The sequence below is a fragment of the Gymnodraco acuticeps genome, unplaced genomic scaffold (assembly GCF_902827175.1).
Source record: "Gymnodraco acuticeps unplaced genomic scaffold, fGymAcu1.1, whole genome shotgun sequence".
NCBI lineage: Eukaryota > Metazoa > Chordata > Actinopteri > Perciformes > Bathydraconidae > Gymnodraco > Gymnodraco acuticeps.
The window spans coordinates 463889-482546 of NW_022990869.1; the positions used below are offsets into that span (position 1 = coordinate 463889).

Here is an 18658-nt window from a genome sequence, read left to right on the forward strand (position 1 = left end):
GCATCAAAGGAGTACTTGAATACAGCCTTGACGGAAGACGTGCCGTTTTCATTTGATAGTATGTTTAACAAACTGTGCCATATTTAAGAATAGGCTAAAACAGCTGGGGCATTAATTAAGAATAAATATGCAGGTCAATGTGTAGCTAATATTTAGATCCTTTCAATGCTAATTTTGTAGTACTAAAAATGTAAATGTCCTGCATTGAAACCACGCAGCATATCTAAAGCCCTGTAGTGAAACTTGATTAGTTCACGTTTCACTGTCTGCTGATGTTTGACCACAGACTGGCTGGAGATCAGGCAGTAAACAGAAGGACAGGAATACTCTGGACCGCGGCCTAATCAGCTGTGATCCATACGGTGGCTCCAACAAAAGCCCAAAATGAGTTAGCAGCAACCACAGCTCCCGGTCCAAATCCAAACCCAAATGTTTCCAGCTCTACACAACAGGTGTGGGGATCTGAAACCAGCAAGCAGGGGCTAACACAGGAATGCAGGCAGCTTGTTAGCTAGCTATCGAGTCACACGCCAAGTTCCTTTCCAGGCAGAGTGGAAAACATCAACAAGACTGAGCTGGGGAAGTGCTGCAGATACAGGAAGACGGGGTCTAATTCTGAAACTAGCGGGAAACAAGGTGGCCCCATACAGATCAGATGTTTTGTTTGTTATTTAAGTAAGACTAAATGTGCGTTAGCATTTTGCACTTAGGCATTCTGCAGCTTTAATAGCAAATTCAACTTAAAGGTCACCTATTGTGCAAAATCCTCTTCTTCATGTCTCTTCTACATCAACATGTGTCCCCTCTTCTTCATGTCTCTTCTACATCAGCATGTGTCCCCTCTGTGTAAAGAGATTCTGAAAGTTTCAGGAACAAAGATTCTCTCTATTTGTCCTGATCCATTTCTATAAAAACCTGTCTGAAAATGAGCTGATCAGATTTTGGCCACTTTATGATGTCATAACGATGTGTTGGCTTGTGTAACCATTAGCCAATCAGCGTCCAAGGTAACCCCCACCACCTTATCACCTGAATCTCCTCCTAGAGCACCATTGACTTCTTTGTAACCAAATCTCTCTCAGAGGGGCGTGGGGAGGGGCTCCTTATTTTCATCTAGAGTAACAGACAGAGAATCTGCACTTTGGAAACAGGGCTGAAACAGAGGGGATTATGGGATGCTGCAATGATCTGTTTGGTATTTGGAGCCAAACACTTCAGAGACATGATTTGTATATATCTGAGACCTATAATATATTGATGAAAAACAGTATAATAGGGGACCTTTACATTTGGTTAAAAAAATAATGTTTTCAATCACCGTGTCTCGTTTGAGGAACAATTAAGGCTGGTTCACAATTAACAACCAGATTTTAAAGGACATGTTGGTTTTTTCTTCCTATTTCCACTTAAATGGTTCTGATTATGAGTCTCCACACCACTGCATCTACCAGAACAACCTGTATTAGTGAGCAGGTGCCAATTTGCAACAGAGCATTTTTCCCATAAAAGCAAAAGCACTAGCCCCGATGTCTTGAACATAAGGCGATGTCCCGAATCAAATTAAAATGTTAGTACGGAGCGAATCAGTGGTGTGGCGTTCTCTTTCGGTACAAAATGTCCCAATCTGAGCCTCAGGAGGGCCAGCATCAAGGAGCCAGTGAACGTCAGGCACAGCGTGGCTCATTTCTCTCCTCCACTGCAACAACAAAGTACTACAACCTGTTACTGCTGCACACACTGCGGGTCGTCCTCATTAACGCACGCTCGCACACATGCCCCCATCACACTCACACGCTAACAAGCCGTTTGCTCAGTCCTAATGGCGGAGTGGGTGTTGGGTTTATGATTCTTATTGTCTGGGATTTCGGGAAAAGATTATGTTGGGCACGTCAGACTTCAGAAGACCAAAGTAAGTCAGGTGATGATCAGGAAGTTGTTGTCATGGTTAGTGCTGAATGTACTCATGTCATTTACAAAGCCTTGTCAGTGTAAAGTGTACAAACAAGGTGTGTAAACTTACGGAGTTACTTAAATCTACCCTTTTGAGGTTTTAAATCGTATGGTTTGTGCCGTTAATTCTCTATAGCCAACTATCAACTTTTCCTGGTTCCAGACAATAATTGGTCATTGCAAAAGTAGATGTGCCTTTTTCTCGAGATAATTCCTCCCATGTTGAACAAAAGAAAGTGGGTATAGTACTAGGGTTGCAAGGGTTAAGTACAGTATAACATTACATTGTTTTAATACAAATGAATTGATTGTGTCTGCTTATGATATAAGGCTTGTTTTCTATCTGCATATCTCATATAGCCTGAGCCAAAAGCTCCTTCTGTTCCTGTTTATTCCAATAAAGTCCTATCCCATTGATAGTTTCCACCAGTATAGAGTACAGTTTGAGAAGTGGAGCATTGGCCTAAAGAAACCCTTGATACCTAATCACTTAATATAATAACATAGACGATATCACCAAGAGTCAACCGACGAGTGTGATCCTCAATTACGAAAACAGCACAGTTAATTATCCGCAAAAGTGAAGCTCAAGGCGAACAATGGAAACACATTATAATAATTCTGTTGTGTTTCCACACTGCGTACTGAATGACAGTCAATGCTACAAATGACCTGACCCAACACTGTCTTGACATCATGCATGCGTATTTTTTAAGAGTGCATGCGTCTGAAAAGTGAGTTTAAAATCTCCACATGTATGTTTTGTCAGTATATTAGTTCACCTTAAGATTACATTACATTTAGCTTTTATCCAAAGCGACTTACAATAAGAGCGTTCGACCAAGAAGATACAAACTTGAAGAAAACAGAATCATATAAGTACATCAGGCTTCATAGAGCTAAAACATTTCAAGTGCTACTCAACTGGCTTTAGATAAGCCAGTCCTTTATTAGTATATAAGTGCTTTGTTAGTAATTCTATCGCTCGAGGTGGAGTCGAAAGAGATGAGTTTTCAGTCTGCGCCGGAAGGTGTGTAAGCTATCTGCTGTCCTGATGTCAATGGGGAGCTCATTCCACCATTTAGGAGCCAGGATAGCAAACCCACGTGTTTTTGCTGATGGGAACTTGGGTCCCCTTCGCAGCGAGGGTGCAGCGAGCCGTTTGTTTGATGCAGAGCGGAGTGCACGTGCTGGGGTGTACGGTTTAACCATGTCCTGGATGTAGGAAGGGCCAGATCCATTCGCAGCATGGTACGACAACAGGGCGACTGTGGCTGCGAGGGAGTGCGGTCGTCTTTCAACCAGAAGGTTGTGGGTTCGATCCCAGCCCGTGCAGTCAACATGTCGATGTATCTTTGGGCAAGATACTTAACCCTGAGTTGCTCCCGATGGCATGACCAACGGTGTGTGAATGTTAGGTCGTAGAGCAAGTGGTACTGCTCTGTATGAATGGGTGTGAATGGGTGAATGACATGTAGTATGTAAAGCACTTTGAGGGGTTGTAAAGACTGGATAAAGCGCTATATAAGTACAGTCCATTTACGCTAACACCAGTGTCTTGAAGTGGATTCTAGCAGTTACCGGAAGCCAGTGGGAGGAGCGGCGTGGTGTGGGAACATTTAGGAAGGTTGAAGACCAGACGAGCCGCTGCATTCTGGATGAGCTGCAGAGGTCGGATGGCACATGCAGGTAGACCAGCCAGGAGGGAGTTGGACCAGAACCTGCGTCGCTTTCTGGGTCAGTTGCGGACGTATCCTCCTGACGTTGTATAAAGTGTGTATCTGCAGCAGCGGGTTGTAACACCGTCTGCAAATATTTCTGCACTGTGGGACACGAATTAAAAACAACACTATATATAATAATCAAACGCTCTTTTTCATTAAAACCTTCTCACATGTTTTGTGTATAGTGACAACAAAAAGTCTTAAAGAGCCTTTCACTGACCCTTGTGTTTTGCAAACATTATGCTCAAATTGCTGTACATTTCCACGACAAACTTCCTTTCATAACACAATATGTCGCTTAAACTTTCCTGTGCCATATACAATTACAGAGGTGCTAAGAAGTAGGGGTTTGAATTCAACATTATATATTAAACAATGTATGTTGAATTGACCAACATCTACTTTTTGGAATATAGGACACAATAGAAGAAATGTCAGAGAAGTAATGGTTTATTTCAAAACAGCAGCAACTAATAACCAGGAGGTGCATTTATTCAGTGTTAAAGCAACATGTACCCCCTTAAAAATGTACTTTCCTGAATTCCCATAACAATGTCCTATTGGAAAGGAACTTAATTAGCTTTCTTTATTACAATAGTTATTTAATGCTTGAAAGAAATCCACATGGAACTTATCCAGAAAACAAAAAGCCCCTAACTGTACGTCAAACTGAAAATTATGAATGTGTGACTAAACGCTTCACATTTGAACTGGGTTGGTGACTTTGCCAAGAACACTAGTAGTTCCCGTTAATTGATCATGTTTATTTCAGGTTGTTCAAACCCCTTTATGGCTGTGGGATTCTTCTGTGCTTTTACTACAGTAGTTAACATGCCACTAGGTTGATGGTAGTATATGCAAAGCCTTCTTTATTTAGTTAAAAGGCATACATTACAGGAGGCATGCATTTGGACTGGTTATCCATTGTTTCATGTCTTTAAGTATACATTTCATACACAATAGTTTGCCTTTATTATTATAAAGTCACATTATATTCTGTATATTGTGTTCTCTTTAACATTATGACACTTCAAGATCATTTTCCTGTTCCTGCAGTGTATATTATTTGTTATATTTTCATGTTTTAAATTGTGTATGAACTGAAACTCAAGTGTACTGATATTCTGTTAAAAATGCATGTTTTGCTACTTGAGAACTTGCACTTATGCCATCTTAAAACACTTGGGTCACCACCTTAGATTAACTCTAACAAATGTGCTTCTTTCAAATATACATGAGGGGTTACAGAAAACCTGAATTACCTCTTTGAGGGACAAGTCGTGTTCAACAGTACAATTAACTCATTCCAGTCGTGATGGAGTTGTAATTGCCTTAAGTGGCCACTTTACTTGTTCCTTCCCTTTTAATAGCAACTATGTTCTCCGCCAAAAGCTCCTGAAGATAAACAAGGCAGGAAGTGTTTGACATTTGAGGTCAACAGTGACTTTCTGTGCATTCAGTGGGACACTTTGTCAAAGACATGAGCAAGTCATTTGGGTCCGAATTAAAGTCTGGCGAACTAACCAAAGATTTGATCAAATTACTTAAACAGAAACAACCTTCTGTGCTGAACAAATAAATAAAGTTTTATGCAAAGCTGACATTTTAACCAGCCTGTAGACCTTCATTATCATCCATTTACCTGCTTCCCTGAATACGCTCATATCTGATAAAGAAACACTGGTCACGACTGCAGTGTTATTAGAGTTCAATTATGCAAATCCTGTTTAAACTCTTAGTCATACAGTAACTCAGAAAAGTGTTTACAATGTGTTGATTCAAGCTCACTGAGAGGCACAGAGACGTCCACACACTACACCATCTCTCCACCCTTCATGAGATGCAAGTCTTGTTCGCACTGCATCTGATCTAGAATTGTGAGGATCGGTATTTGAGCAGAATAACTAGACAGTTCCCTCAGCCTTTAGTACCTGGCTATCTATGGTAGGTTGGGTGTGAATCTCAGCTTGGTCCCCGGCCTGCGGCCCTCCGGCTCGGGGAAGATGGTTCTGAAGGTCAGGTTGATGCGCGGCCCTCGGTCGTGGTACTCTTTACCCACTTGATGCTGGTGGACACAGATAAAAGACGTGTTTTACTGACAATGTATGTGTTAGTCTTTCATTCAGAGAGATTGATACACAGTTAGGAGGTAGTGGCTTAGAACAAATGAATGCGGATACCCTTTTTCATGTCCTATCATCATATCAAAGACAGTTTTTTCCCAAGAGCCATCATTGCTCTTAACACCTGAAATCATGGGAATCAATGTGACTCTGTACATATATACATATATATCATTACTATTATAAATACACACTATTATTATTATTATTTATTACATTACAGATTTTATTTTTATACTCCTGGACATAATTACTGCACTTTATTCCTTATTCCTAAGTATGTATGCTGCGTGTATTTTGTTGTGATGTTTTGTTTTGATGGCACCCTTGAAAGGGAGAAGCATTTATTATTATCTCATTGTACATGTATAATGACATTAAACGATTCTATTCTATTATCGCAATTAAACAGTACACATTTCTGACATATGACACATGACACATTTGAACAAACAAACACAGTAAAAGTAAACTGAGATAACAAGCTGGTGTTATCACAAAACAAAGACTAATTTGAGGTTTGAGGAACCAAGGAATTAAGAAGATTAGTCTTTTTTAGGACTTAAACAGAAGCATTTTTAAGCCAACCTCTGCACTCCATACACATTGATATGTGGATAGAGTGCAGAGGTTGGCTTAAACTGGTTGATACCAGAACATGTGAAAAGAAGACAACATTTCCTTACCATTTAATGTGGAGTAAACGGCAAATGTGTTACAATAGCACAGAGACTTAAACTAATTTATGTCCACACACACACACACACACACACACACACACACACACACACACACACACACACACACACACACACACACACACACACACACACACACACACACACACACACACACACACACACACACACACACACACACACACACACACACACACACACACACCACACACACACACACACACACACACACACACACACACACACACACACACACACACACACACACACACACACACACACACACACACACACACACACACACACACACACACACATTGCTTTTCCACAACAGAGTCAAAGGAAAGAGTTTGGAAGAAGTCACCTCTGTATCCCTTTCTAACAAATGAAGTACTTCAGCAGGATTGGCATGTTTAGTTAAATATTTAGCACATATCCAACCCTCTCCAGGAGCTTGTATTATTAGGCAGAGCAGGGCTGCTGTGTCAGAGGAAGAATTAATGGCCGTGATCTTCTTTCTCTGGCCAGATCTTTAAAGGAGAGATGAAACCTTTGTTTCTTTGGAGGTGTCGCCATAAAACACATGTGACCTTCTCCCTTTTTGATTTGAAAGCTCCAACCTCTTTCACGGTCTCTGTAGTTTTCCCTTTAGTCCCCCTTGTTCCCTTTTGTTTTTTACAATCTTACTCCTTTTTTCTTAAGTTTCTTTTTCAGCATTGACTTTATTATCTCATTAGAGCTTGGAGATAAACAGGAAAGCCAGGGACAAGAGAGAGCTGAAGACACGCAGCGATTTCCCGCCGGCTGGATATTGACCCCTAACCTCTGATAAGGTTTCTGGTTTCCTACATGGTGCAGCCAAACTGCTTTCGCTTATTTTTTGGCGTGACCAGCTAGATTTTAACATATTGATAAAGGATTGTCTCAAATATAGAAAGTCAAAACTATGACCACGTTTCTTGTAGTATTGCCCCCCTAAATAAAAAACTTACAATGTGGGCAATGCGAAACTGAGAGACACATAATGTTTTCATTTTATTCTGGTGGTGTTTTTAGAGGCGCTATTGTGCTTTTTCCTTCCCTCAATTGTGTTATGTAGGTTTCTGTGCATGTGAACAGTCTGCAAAGCCAGTGTGAGAAAACATTATTAAAGCATGTGAAAATGTCACAGTCGTATCGGAGCCTTCATCTAATCTTTTAAACGGTGAAAACACAAAATCAATATTAAATTAAATCTATATAATATAACTAAGTGTCTCCATCAACTCCAATGATTTTATTTTCAACAGAAACCAGCTACTCTCTCGTGCTCTCTGTAACACAGAAAGACTTTCCCCTTCATGCACTCTTATCAACCTGGCAGCTATGTCTGATTGTAAAACAAATGTCATCATGTCATCATGCTGAAGCTCTGTTATTCTTGCTTCATCCATCTTTCTGCCTGTCGTTCAGGGGAGGAACACGAGAGCCTTAAACACAGGTCTACTCCCTCACATGTGTTAATGCGCACGCGCGCACACACACACACACACACACACACACACACACACACACACACACACACACACACACACACACACACACACACACACACACACACACACACACACACACACACGACACACACACACACACACACACACCACACACACACACACACACACACACACACACACACACACACACACACACACACACACACACACACACACACCACACACACACACACAACACACACACACACACACCACACACATCACACACACACACACACACACACACACACACACACACACACACACACACACACACACACACACACACACACATACATACACACACTTACCCACATACACACACTTACCCACATACACACACTTACCCACATACACACACTTACCCACACACACACACACACACACACACACACACTTACCCACACACACACACACACACACACACTTACCCACACACACACTTACCCACACACACACACACACTTACCCACACTTACCCACATACACACACTTACCCACATACACACACTTACCCACACACTTACACCCACACACACACACACACACACACACACACACACACACACACACACACACACACACACACACACACACACACACACTTACCCACACACACACACACACACACACACACACACACACACACACACACACTTACCCACACCCACACACACACTTACCCACATACACACACACACTTACCCACATACACACACACACACACACACACACTTACCCACATACACACACTTACCCACATACACACACTTACCCACATACACACACTTACCCACATACACACACACAACCTTTCAGGGACGACTGGTGAATCTGTGTAAATCTCTAAAGTTACATGAAATAATGTAAGTTTACTTTTTTTAGTCTAACATTTATCTCTGTAATGGTTTAGCAAAGAAGATAAAAGTATTACTTAAATAATTAACTTTCCAAAGTGAAATGTTGTTGTTATTATTTACTAGAGATTCTATCATGGTCAATAGGAAAGTCATTTTTGCCAACAATTGAGATGTTTAGAACCTGTCTATGTGGTGTGTAAGACATTTTGACAACTGCATATTTGTGTTAATATTTTGGCATACTAAAAACCCTCATAGGAGAAATACCATTTTCATTATCTTCCCTTTTAGCAACATATAGGTACTAGAGTCCTGGTACTAGATGGGTTAACAGCAGAGAACACATTTCACTGTGTGTGCTGTGTGCTCTGCATGTGCAACCATTAAAGAGGGTTTCATCCCTTCGATTCTATCTATCTATCTAGAAGTTAAAAGTTGAAAAAGAAAAAGCAAGCGGAAAAAAACCCAACAAAACAAGTTACACCCCTTTTAAAGAGGTCTTCTATTTCCACCTGATTCATCCAGTGGCTTCTATAAGAGGCCATTTTGCCTGTATTGGCCCTTGCATTTGATTGGTGGAGCCTACCTGCCAATCATCTTGTGTGGCTCCGTCCATCAGCAGCAGCGTCCCGTGACTCAGAGGAACCCGAATCCTCTCCACATAGGTGTAGTCGCCGTTCTCCTCCTAACACATGAAACATCAAGAGTTTATTAACACACACATTTGGTACAATGTACGGTCACATGACTAAAAACACATGGTAATCCACAAAGGACGAACAAACAGCTCATTTGAAGTCTCATCCTCACAACTAAATGTTACTACAACTCTTCTACATCATGACTAAATAAAGCCTGTCTCCTGAGAAGTGTATACTTTAACTCTAAAAATAACAGACAACTTTTAAACACAGGAATATAAATCCTGCGCTGAGTGTAAACACAATACCTGTCTTAAGCCTTTCTCTGTGTGTCCAGTTTTTCACTACCTCACATTGGAAGCTGTTTTACACTCTGTAACCCTTGGTCATTTATTTTGTTTTTTAAAAGCTTTGCACAGCAGTTCTTCTTAATTAAGTAGCACGCAGTAGAAGCAGTGGATACCCTCTTTGTCTATAAGCAAAGTGTTACCACTATACTAACTCTACAAAACAGCAAAAGATCAAAAAGAGTGTTTGCAGGAATTACAATGCTAAAAACTAGTATTCTTTATTTGACCTATATTTAACCAGGATAGGTCTCATTGAGATTAAAAATATATTTTTCAAGAGAGTCCTGGAGTATTATATGAGAACTCTTTAATGAATACTGGTAGTTAGATGAGGAAAACATAGAACAATCATACAAGGAAGTGTGAGAGCAGCATAGTTAAAGTTTTCTAAGACTTTCAGTGTTCAGAAGCAAAACAACAAATACTTCTTAGTCCTAGTGTACGAATGGACACCATTGTTGTCAGTCTGCCATCATCTCACCGGTGCAGGCTGTTTGCGGAGGCTGAACACTCGCGTGTCACCCAGACTGAGGGAGGCGATGGTGGGCTTGTTGCCCAGCGAGGCCTCGTCGTCACTGTGCCAGCCGATGCTGTCGTGGCAGTTCCGATACAAGTTACAGAGCAGAGAGTTGAAGCTGCAGCCGCTCGCCTGCTGCACGGCGCCGCGCAGCGTCAACAGCAAGGGGTGCCACTGAGAGGGGGAAGAAGGGAAATACAAGACAGTTCAGAAGATCATTTAGAAGGAAAAAGAGGGAAATAATCAAAATAAACTAACAAATTAAATAAAAAATACAGTGAAAAAAATTTACTTAGGAAAAAATAATTATGGCGGGAAAAATAATTAAAAAAATTACAAGTCCAGAATAGTAAAAAAAAGTAAAAAAGAAAACAGTAGAAAAAAGTGAAGAAATAAAAAAATAAAATGAATAATTAAATGAATGCTTGTTTTGGAGCCTTGGAGGTGAAACGAGTTTGTCCTACCTGTGTGTTAGCGTCCATGGTGGAGCGAGCGTACGTGTACGGCAACTCTCCGAACCAGCAGGTCAGCCTGGGCTCTTCGTACCCCTCACCTGGAAACACACACACACACACACCACACACACACACACACACACACACACACACACACACACACACACACACACACACACACACACACACACACCACACACACACACACACACACACACACACACACACACACACACACACACACACACACACACACACACACACACACACACACACACACACACACACACACACACACACACACACACACACACACACACACACACACACACACACACACACACACACACACACACACACACACACCACACACACACACACACACACCACACACACACACACCACACACACACACACACACACACACACACACACACACACACACACACACACACACACACACACACACACACACACACACACACACACACACACACTTTTAGTCAGTACTCAAAAGTGTCATTGCTTGACATCCAGACTTAAAGTCATCTTCTCTTGAAGGTGATATCTCAAGATTAAAATGTATCTACTGATGAATTTACAAAAGGACTAACGGGTGGTATGCATGTTAAGTTCCAACTTCATTGTCATGTGTATTTAAATACAATGAAATGCTTTTCTGTCTTACACAAGAGGCATGCATCCTCGACAATGAGAAAGGGAAACTGACACACCATTTAAAGTACATACAATGAATAACATTAACAAAGTGCAGCGTGTATCTATGCATAAAAATACTAAGATGTTTCGGGCTTTCTTTTTACAGCATTTGGTGCAATTGTTATGAAGTTGTGCCAAATACTTCCCTGCCGTCTTTACCCTGAAGCAGTCTGAGATGTATGCCAAATCATTCACACTTTCAGCAGAAGACCCACTGATAAATATAAGAGCGTGATTTTGTCTGGTCTTTCCGTAAATCATTTATTTGATGTTATTGACATTTGGTGAAGTGGTTATCATTGCATTTGACTTCGTAGCCCATGAACGTTTAAAAGTCAAAAAGTCAACAACTGAAAGCCTTAAATACACTTTGAAAATGGTCTGCCTCAAAGAGAACGGCAGCTGTGGACACTTTTTGTCCAATCCATCTCTTTATTGCATCAGTAATTGGGTCAAGGCACTTGCTACATCTTGTTTTTGCCGAATGACTATAAGTAGGGCAAAAGCTGACAAAGTTGCTTCTGAATGTATTCCTTTCCGGCAGTACCACACGTGTACAACCATCCTCTGCACCAGAATATATTTCTAACTCAAGGAAAGCTTCAGTTTCTCTCGGTCTTCCTCAGTTGTTCTCTCTTTCTCCGGGAACCAATCTGCTGCCATGAGTGTATTTTGGCCGGCTCTCTGGTACGCTAACACAGTGCCACCAAAACAAACTGCTCCAAACAGCCATTATGGCACTGAATTATTCAGAGCTAATACCGTGTGTGATCATTTGTTCATTTTGAAAAGCGGTACTCTTTCCATTACAAGATGCCATCAGGGGAAGAGATTAGCCAAACTCAATCAAATGATCCAATTTAGAGTCGTGAGTAACGGTCGGAAAAACAAAGTCAAGGTCTTTTTTTTTTCCCAACAAATCACGATAAGTGACAGAGGACGTAGGAGAGTTAACGGGTGAGGGGGTTAACATCCTTTTTCCACTTCTTCTTTAACCCAAACATCACATGGACTCTGTTGACAAAGTCCCAGGAGTGATGGATTGAGATTACTCAACTTTATGATCTGTGTTCGGAGATTATCTCGCTCTTTATCGTGCTGTTTGCCTGCGAAGGCGCTATCGCAGAGAAACACACAAGATGGACGCCAGCCAGCTGAGAGAAAGAGGACGTCTGACTGAGGAAAAGTCTGGCTGCTGATCAACTATCGCTGTAAACAGTCTGTCTGGGTACAAAGTGAGAGATATTCTTTCCTTTTAAAGGGAAAAGGCCAACTGTTTTGAGAAAGGAAGCCATTGCACAACTTAGACACGTGCAAAGAGTCTACAGTTTTTGTCACTATCACAGATTTACTGTACTTTCTTGGATAAACAATAAACTATCACTAAACAAATCTAGTTGTAACACAGTTTATGAAATGTAGAGGGGATGTAGCTTTCTGATCTTCTTCAATACGTCTAAAAAGGTCTAAGACGAATAGTTAAAATATGGGGCGGTGGTGGCGAAGTCGATAGGGACTTGGCTTGGCAACTGGAAGGTCACCAGTTCAAGTCCCGGCAAGACCAAGTGCTACCGAGGTGTCCCTGAGCGAGGCACCGTTCCCTACACTGCTCCCCGGGCGCCGTTCAAAATGGCAGCACACTGCTCCTAACACTAGGATAGGTCAAATGCAGAGAAACAATTTCCTCACAGGGATTAATAAAGTATATCAAATCAAATCAAAATCACGCTATTATTTACCTAATATTGAAATGTTCTAATGGAAGAGGATTAGGGCCACATATGACACTGAAAATAGCAAAATTCTGACTTGAATCTCATAATTCTGCACGGTTGACTGTAGGTGTTTTCATCAAATATTTACACAGTGAGAGTTTCAATAAGATCTTCAGAAATATGGATATAATACAAATGAGAAAGTGACATCCTCTTAGTCTACAGCAGCCCTTTAAAACCAGGAGAAAACAACACTCATTACGATATCCAAAATCTAACCTGATATAATGTCAGTGCCCAGCAGCACTGAAATAAACTAGAACCCATCATGACACCAGCTGCAGTGGGGAACCCTGTTTACGCTGAGGGTGCATCACAGTGTCTCATTTCCCCCCCCCGACACACTACTACTCATCCTTATCTGTACCCACCCTGTCTGTAGTTGGTCTTCTGGGACCAGGGCAGCTCTGCCAGCAGTTTACTGAACATCCAGTCTGCCTCCTCTGGGGGAAGAAACCCGGGCAGCAGCCGCAGTCTGGACGGAGGGAAACACCATGACACTTAGGCTAAGTACCCAAAAAAGTTATGTGAATAAGCAGAAGGTAGCACACTCTGCTATGGACAGTCTTGCACTGATGTACATTTCCCAAAGATATTCAAGTGACTGTTATTTTTGTATGTATTGATTGTTGTGTGTCTGTTGATTGTGTATATACATATTTTTATATATATATATTTCTATTTTTGTATTCGGGATTGTGGGAAACGGTATTTCGATCTCTGTCTGTACACACAAACTGAAAGATTGTCAATAAAGTTGACTTTGACTGTCGATTTAGTGTTTGTGCTGGAAAGTCCATAATGGGAGACCATGGTGGGTAAAGGGCACAATCAGAAATCCCTAGTCCTGATATCAAGGTTATATTCGTTTAAAAATAGTTTTAGTTCAGTTTAAGATAGCTGTCAGAGTGATTCATGTAGTTTTCGTTATGTTTCAGTTTAGTTGTAAAATGTACGTGTTCTCCTTTTACACCTTTTTTTACAAGCTCTTCTCTCAAAACATGATAAATCAGGGCCACGATCATCAAATGTATTGCAGATTATTAACTGAGAGGTTCCTACTGGATATCCATGAAGCTTCCTTGCTCTTTTGGTGGCTTTATGTATTTAAATCTTAATAAAAGCAGAAGCTCGATGTCTCAAAGTAAATCAAATGTTGTTCAGTAGGCCTTATGTAAAGCACATGTTACAACATATTCAGACTTTTAAAAAACATAGCCCTCTTGCATGTGTGGAGAGGCAGAAGCCATGACATTCACAAGAGCTTTAACCATTTTTTCTTAAATCAAATCAAGTTTTATTTATATAGCACATTTATAAATGATTTTTGGTCGAGCCAAAGTGCTGTACATATAATAAAAATAGCCACTTTACAGCAAATACAACAGCACAGATTGCTCAGAATAAGGTATTAAGGGATTACTGCCATCTAGTGGACTTAAAACTCAATCACAGATGTATATCATTCATCACACTGGTATTCACCTCTTTTTCAGTGGATTTAAAGTATGTTTTAACTATACAAATACACTGTACTCACATGGACACTCCTGATGGTCCATCGCTGATCTCATGAATACCTGCCTGCCTGTCAAAATGATGAGTGTTAGCCAACATGTGCATGGTGTACTAAAAACATTAGTAGGAACGAGACAGAAACACATTTGATTTGGTTGTATACAAATACTTACTCTATCACCTTCTCTGGTGGGACAGCTCTAACTGGCTGTGATAGAAAAGACAGAACAGAGACAGATTAAGCACTTTGTTAAGAAACGTTCTAATCGACTGAAATGACCAATTTGGGCCAAAAATTCAAAGGTGACTTTTGTGTTTGCCATCTACCTTGGAGGGCTGATGAAACTCAAAAGTATTAGGTGTTTTCTGGGGCCCACAACCCCAAGAAGTAGGGGCTGGGTTTTCATGTTTGGGTTGTTGGTTGTTCGGAACTGCAACTAGAAAAAAACAAAATATAAGAAAGATGTCGGCTCCATACCAGCCAGGTAGATGGGCTGAAAATCCAGCATCCAGGTCTTGAAGGCAAGGCGAGGCAAGTTTATTTATGCAGCACCTTTCAACACAAGGCGATTCAAAGTGCTTTACAAAAATGAAAGACATTAAGAAAACACATTTAAAAACACTCATTTAAAAGCAAAGATAATACAAAAATAATAACACGGGTACATGGATAAAAGTTACAGTGCAGTTTAAGATGTGAATAGTTCAATTAAAAGCAGCGACAAAAAGAAAAGTCTTCAGCCTGGATTTAAAAGTATTCAGAGTTGCAGCGGACCTGCAGGTTTCTGGGAGTTTGTTCCAGATATTTGGAGCATAATAACTGAACGCTGCTTCTCCATGTTTAGTTCTGACTCTGGGGACAGAAAGCTGACCAGTCCCTGAAGACCTGAGAGATCTGGATGGTTCATCATTTAGCAGGAGGTCAGAAATGTATTTTGGGCCTAAACCATTCAGTGCTTTATAAACCAGCAGCAGTATTTTGAAATCTATTCTGTGACACACAGGAAGCCAGTGTAAAGACTTCAGAACAGGAGTGATGTGATCCACTTTCTTAGTGTTAGTGAGGACTCGAGCAGCGGCGTTCTGAATCAGCTGCAGCTTCCTAATAGATCTTTTAGTGAGACCTGTGAAGACACCATTACATGTATATTGCTATACTCATTCAGGCGGGAGCAGACAGAGGGAGTCACATATACTACAAATACAACATATTTACATCAACTCTTAACTTACCCTTTGGAGCAGAGGGTTTCGGCGCTTGTTTGGCCCAGGAGCCCTGGACTCTGGCACGCTGACGTTTATCCGACATCAAATCATCTGGGGAGTGACAGACAAGATTTCCTCAACATGGAAACAAATTCTCCACGAACCAGAGATAAGGACACCTGTGCTGTGCAAGATACAAAACCCAAAGCTTCGTGAGGAAATAAAGGAGTATATCGTTGTGTAATGCTAACTCAAGTATTTTAGGTATTGAAACTCTATGTTTTATAATGGCATTCATTAGTCTTATTTCCCATTATTCTGTATTTCACTGCACAATCTTTGATGTCGTTTTATGGATCTGCTTTTCGTCTTGATGTTGTTGTTTTTTTTACACCAACCTCCCCAATATCTGCTGATCAAACTAAGACTTTTTGCTAGATTATGAACATTATACATGCTACTGAAAAGGAATGTTCACTTGACTAGCAACAGGTTCAGCAAAAGATTTACTAGAGGCAAAAGACTATGACTTATTGATTGCTTTTTAATGTTCTGAAGTGTCTTATTTATTCATTTGGTATGTTTCAAAATGAATTATTTCAAATACTGTACAGGTATTTTCTCATTTAAAAACTGAAATGTATATATTACACATTTTATTTTACATTTTTTGAAGATTTCTAACTTTTTTAGTACTTTTTTCTCCTACTGTGAATATTATCGTGCATCAAGATTACAAAGCAAATTCGTTGTATATGAAAATGTACTTGGTATTCAACCTGAGAGATTATGCAGAGATGGTGTAACTCATACCTGCTTTGCTTAAGTTGCATTTAAGTGGCATGTTGACAAAAAACAACCAAAAACAAAATGTATAACATGACTTTATCGTTAATTAGTGAAGCTAATAGCTAGTCTGACTGGTAGGTTGAGAGAAACATGCTAGTTAGCTAAACCCGCTTATAGTTATTAAAATAAACACTTTTCACATTTCAGAATGAAAAACTAATATCCGGATAACTTGTGTTGAAACAAATCTTTAAACTGCTTACCAGAAAGGCTGCTAAAAGCAATAAAGCCTATAAAGAGAAGAGAAACTCCACATGAGCTAGGACGTCAGTTGAAAGCAGCCATTTAACCGTGTTACAAAAAAATAAATCCTACCCGGAACAGAGAGGCGTAGTAAGGTACCGCTACATTTTTATTTGTTCTCTCATTTATTTTAGCAAAATAACATGTTTTTTGTGTATAAGGGGAGAAGTAGGCAAATTAAATAGAACAACCGAGCCAGGGATTAATCAAACTAGACAAACATATATTATAAAGATATCGCCTTTTGTTTATCAACACTTGAAAGTAGTTTTAGATATTTGCTGATGATCTTTTACACATTAAATATAATTTGTTTTTGTTCATTGCTTAATTCTACTAATATTCATAATTTTTTGTGTCTAAAAATGATTATCTATTTTATAAAACCAAAGATTTTCAAATGTCAAAATAGGTTTTTAACGATTTCTGAATATCTATCAAAGAGAAGCAACTTGTTTGTTTTTTTCACATGTAATTCAATTCAATTCAATTCAAAACCTTTATTTATACAGATAAAACCCATTGAGATCATAGACCTCTTTTACAATGGTGACCTGCTTCAATTAGTTCCAAACATTAATACAAACATGACAGAAAACAAAGGACATTATATGATACTACAGTTTGTATACTAGTAGCATTTACAGACACCAATATTTTCTGATTGTATAGCGTCTATCCTAGCTTTAAAAACATGAAATGGAATCAAACTGCTTAGCTTCCATTCCTTTTGTTTTTGTTAATATAAAGGACATCTCTCTATTCATGATTTGTATTTCTTACATGTCTGTCCTTTCCTGTGTTTCACCCTTATTTCAGTTGCTGCTCCTGAATTTTCCTTCAAGTGTCAATAAAGGTTTATCTTATCCAATAAGGCAGGGGTGTCAAACTGAAATACACAGTGGGCCAAAATAAAAAAATCGGTACTAGTGGAAGGCCGGACTGGTTCAATGTTTATTGCAGAACTTATTGAAATGAACTTATCGCACATATTAAACCTGGAACTAACAAAGCTTAAATTATTGCCTAAAGAAACAATATTAAACATTAAATAATCAGTTGCATTCATTTCTTATGGCTCTATCTGCAGCTTTTCCAGAGTCATTTCTTATGATTACATTTTTCAGGCCAACAACAGCTTCAACAAAACTATTCCCCTCAAAGAAAAAACCAAACATGCCCTGCTGTCTCAAGAAACAAAGTGCAGAAGGAAACATCCATTAAACTCAGGTTGCTGCTCTGTGATGCTAGTTCAAGCCAGATACTTGGCATCTCATCTCGGGTGCAAGTTCATCAATGTTTGGGCTCAGGCTCTGAGCTGAGGAAACCCTCAGGATGGAGTGAAGGTGTGCGTGCAATATACCGGCGGGCCAGATCTAATAGTAATATGAAATGATCCTGCGGGCCGAAATTAAATCTACCAAGGGCCTGATTTGGCCCCCGGGCCTTGAGTTTGACACATGTGCAATAAGGTATTCAAGAGGAAGCATTGAG

General features: G+C 40.0%; 1 protein-coding gene across 2 annotated transcripts in view; it reads right to left on the reverse strand.

Annotated features, from left to right (window-relative positions):
- Nucleotides 1–17247, reverse strand: part of alkbh3 (alkB homolog 3, alpha-ketoglutarate dependent dioxygenase) — a 34458-nt gene extending 17211 nt beyond the window's left edge. Inside the window, exons 1-10 of one of the 2 annotated variants that reach the window (XM_034233324.1) lie at nucleotides 17125–17247; nucleotides 16100–16183; nucleotides 15194–15303; nucleotides 15040–15074; nucleotides 14889–14936; nucleotides 13720–13823; nucleotides 10863–10951; nucleotides 10363–10572; nucleotides 9477–9575; nucleotides 5606–5739 (exon numbers count right to left, since the gene is read on the reverse strand). In XM_034233324.1, coding sequence (XP_034089215.1) covers nucleotides 5614–5739; nucleotides 9477–9575; nucleotides 10363–10572; nucleotides 10863–10951; nucleotides 13720–13823; nucleotides 14889–14936; nucleotides 15040–15074; nucleotides 15194–15303; nucleotides 16100–16175 — 897 coding nt within the window. In that variant the 5' untranslated portion in view covers nucleotides 16176–16183; nucleotides 17125–17247 and the 3' untranslated portion in view covers nucleotides 5606–5613. Of the gene's footprint in view, nucleotides 1–4106; nucleotides 5740–9476; nucleotides 9576–10362; nucleotides 10573–10862; nucleotides 10952–13719; nucleotides 13824–14888; nucleotides 14937–15039; nucleotides 15075–15193; nucleotides 15304–16099; nucleotides 16184–17124 lie in introns of those variants that run through there. The other variant, XM_034233323.1, reaches the window with a different exon arrangement.
- Nucleotides 17248–18658: the final 1411 nt, after the last annotated feature.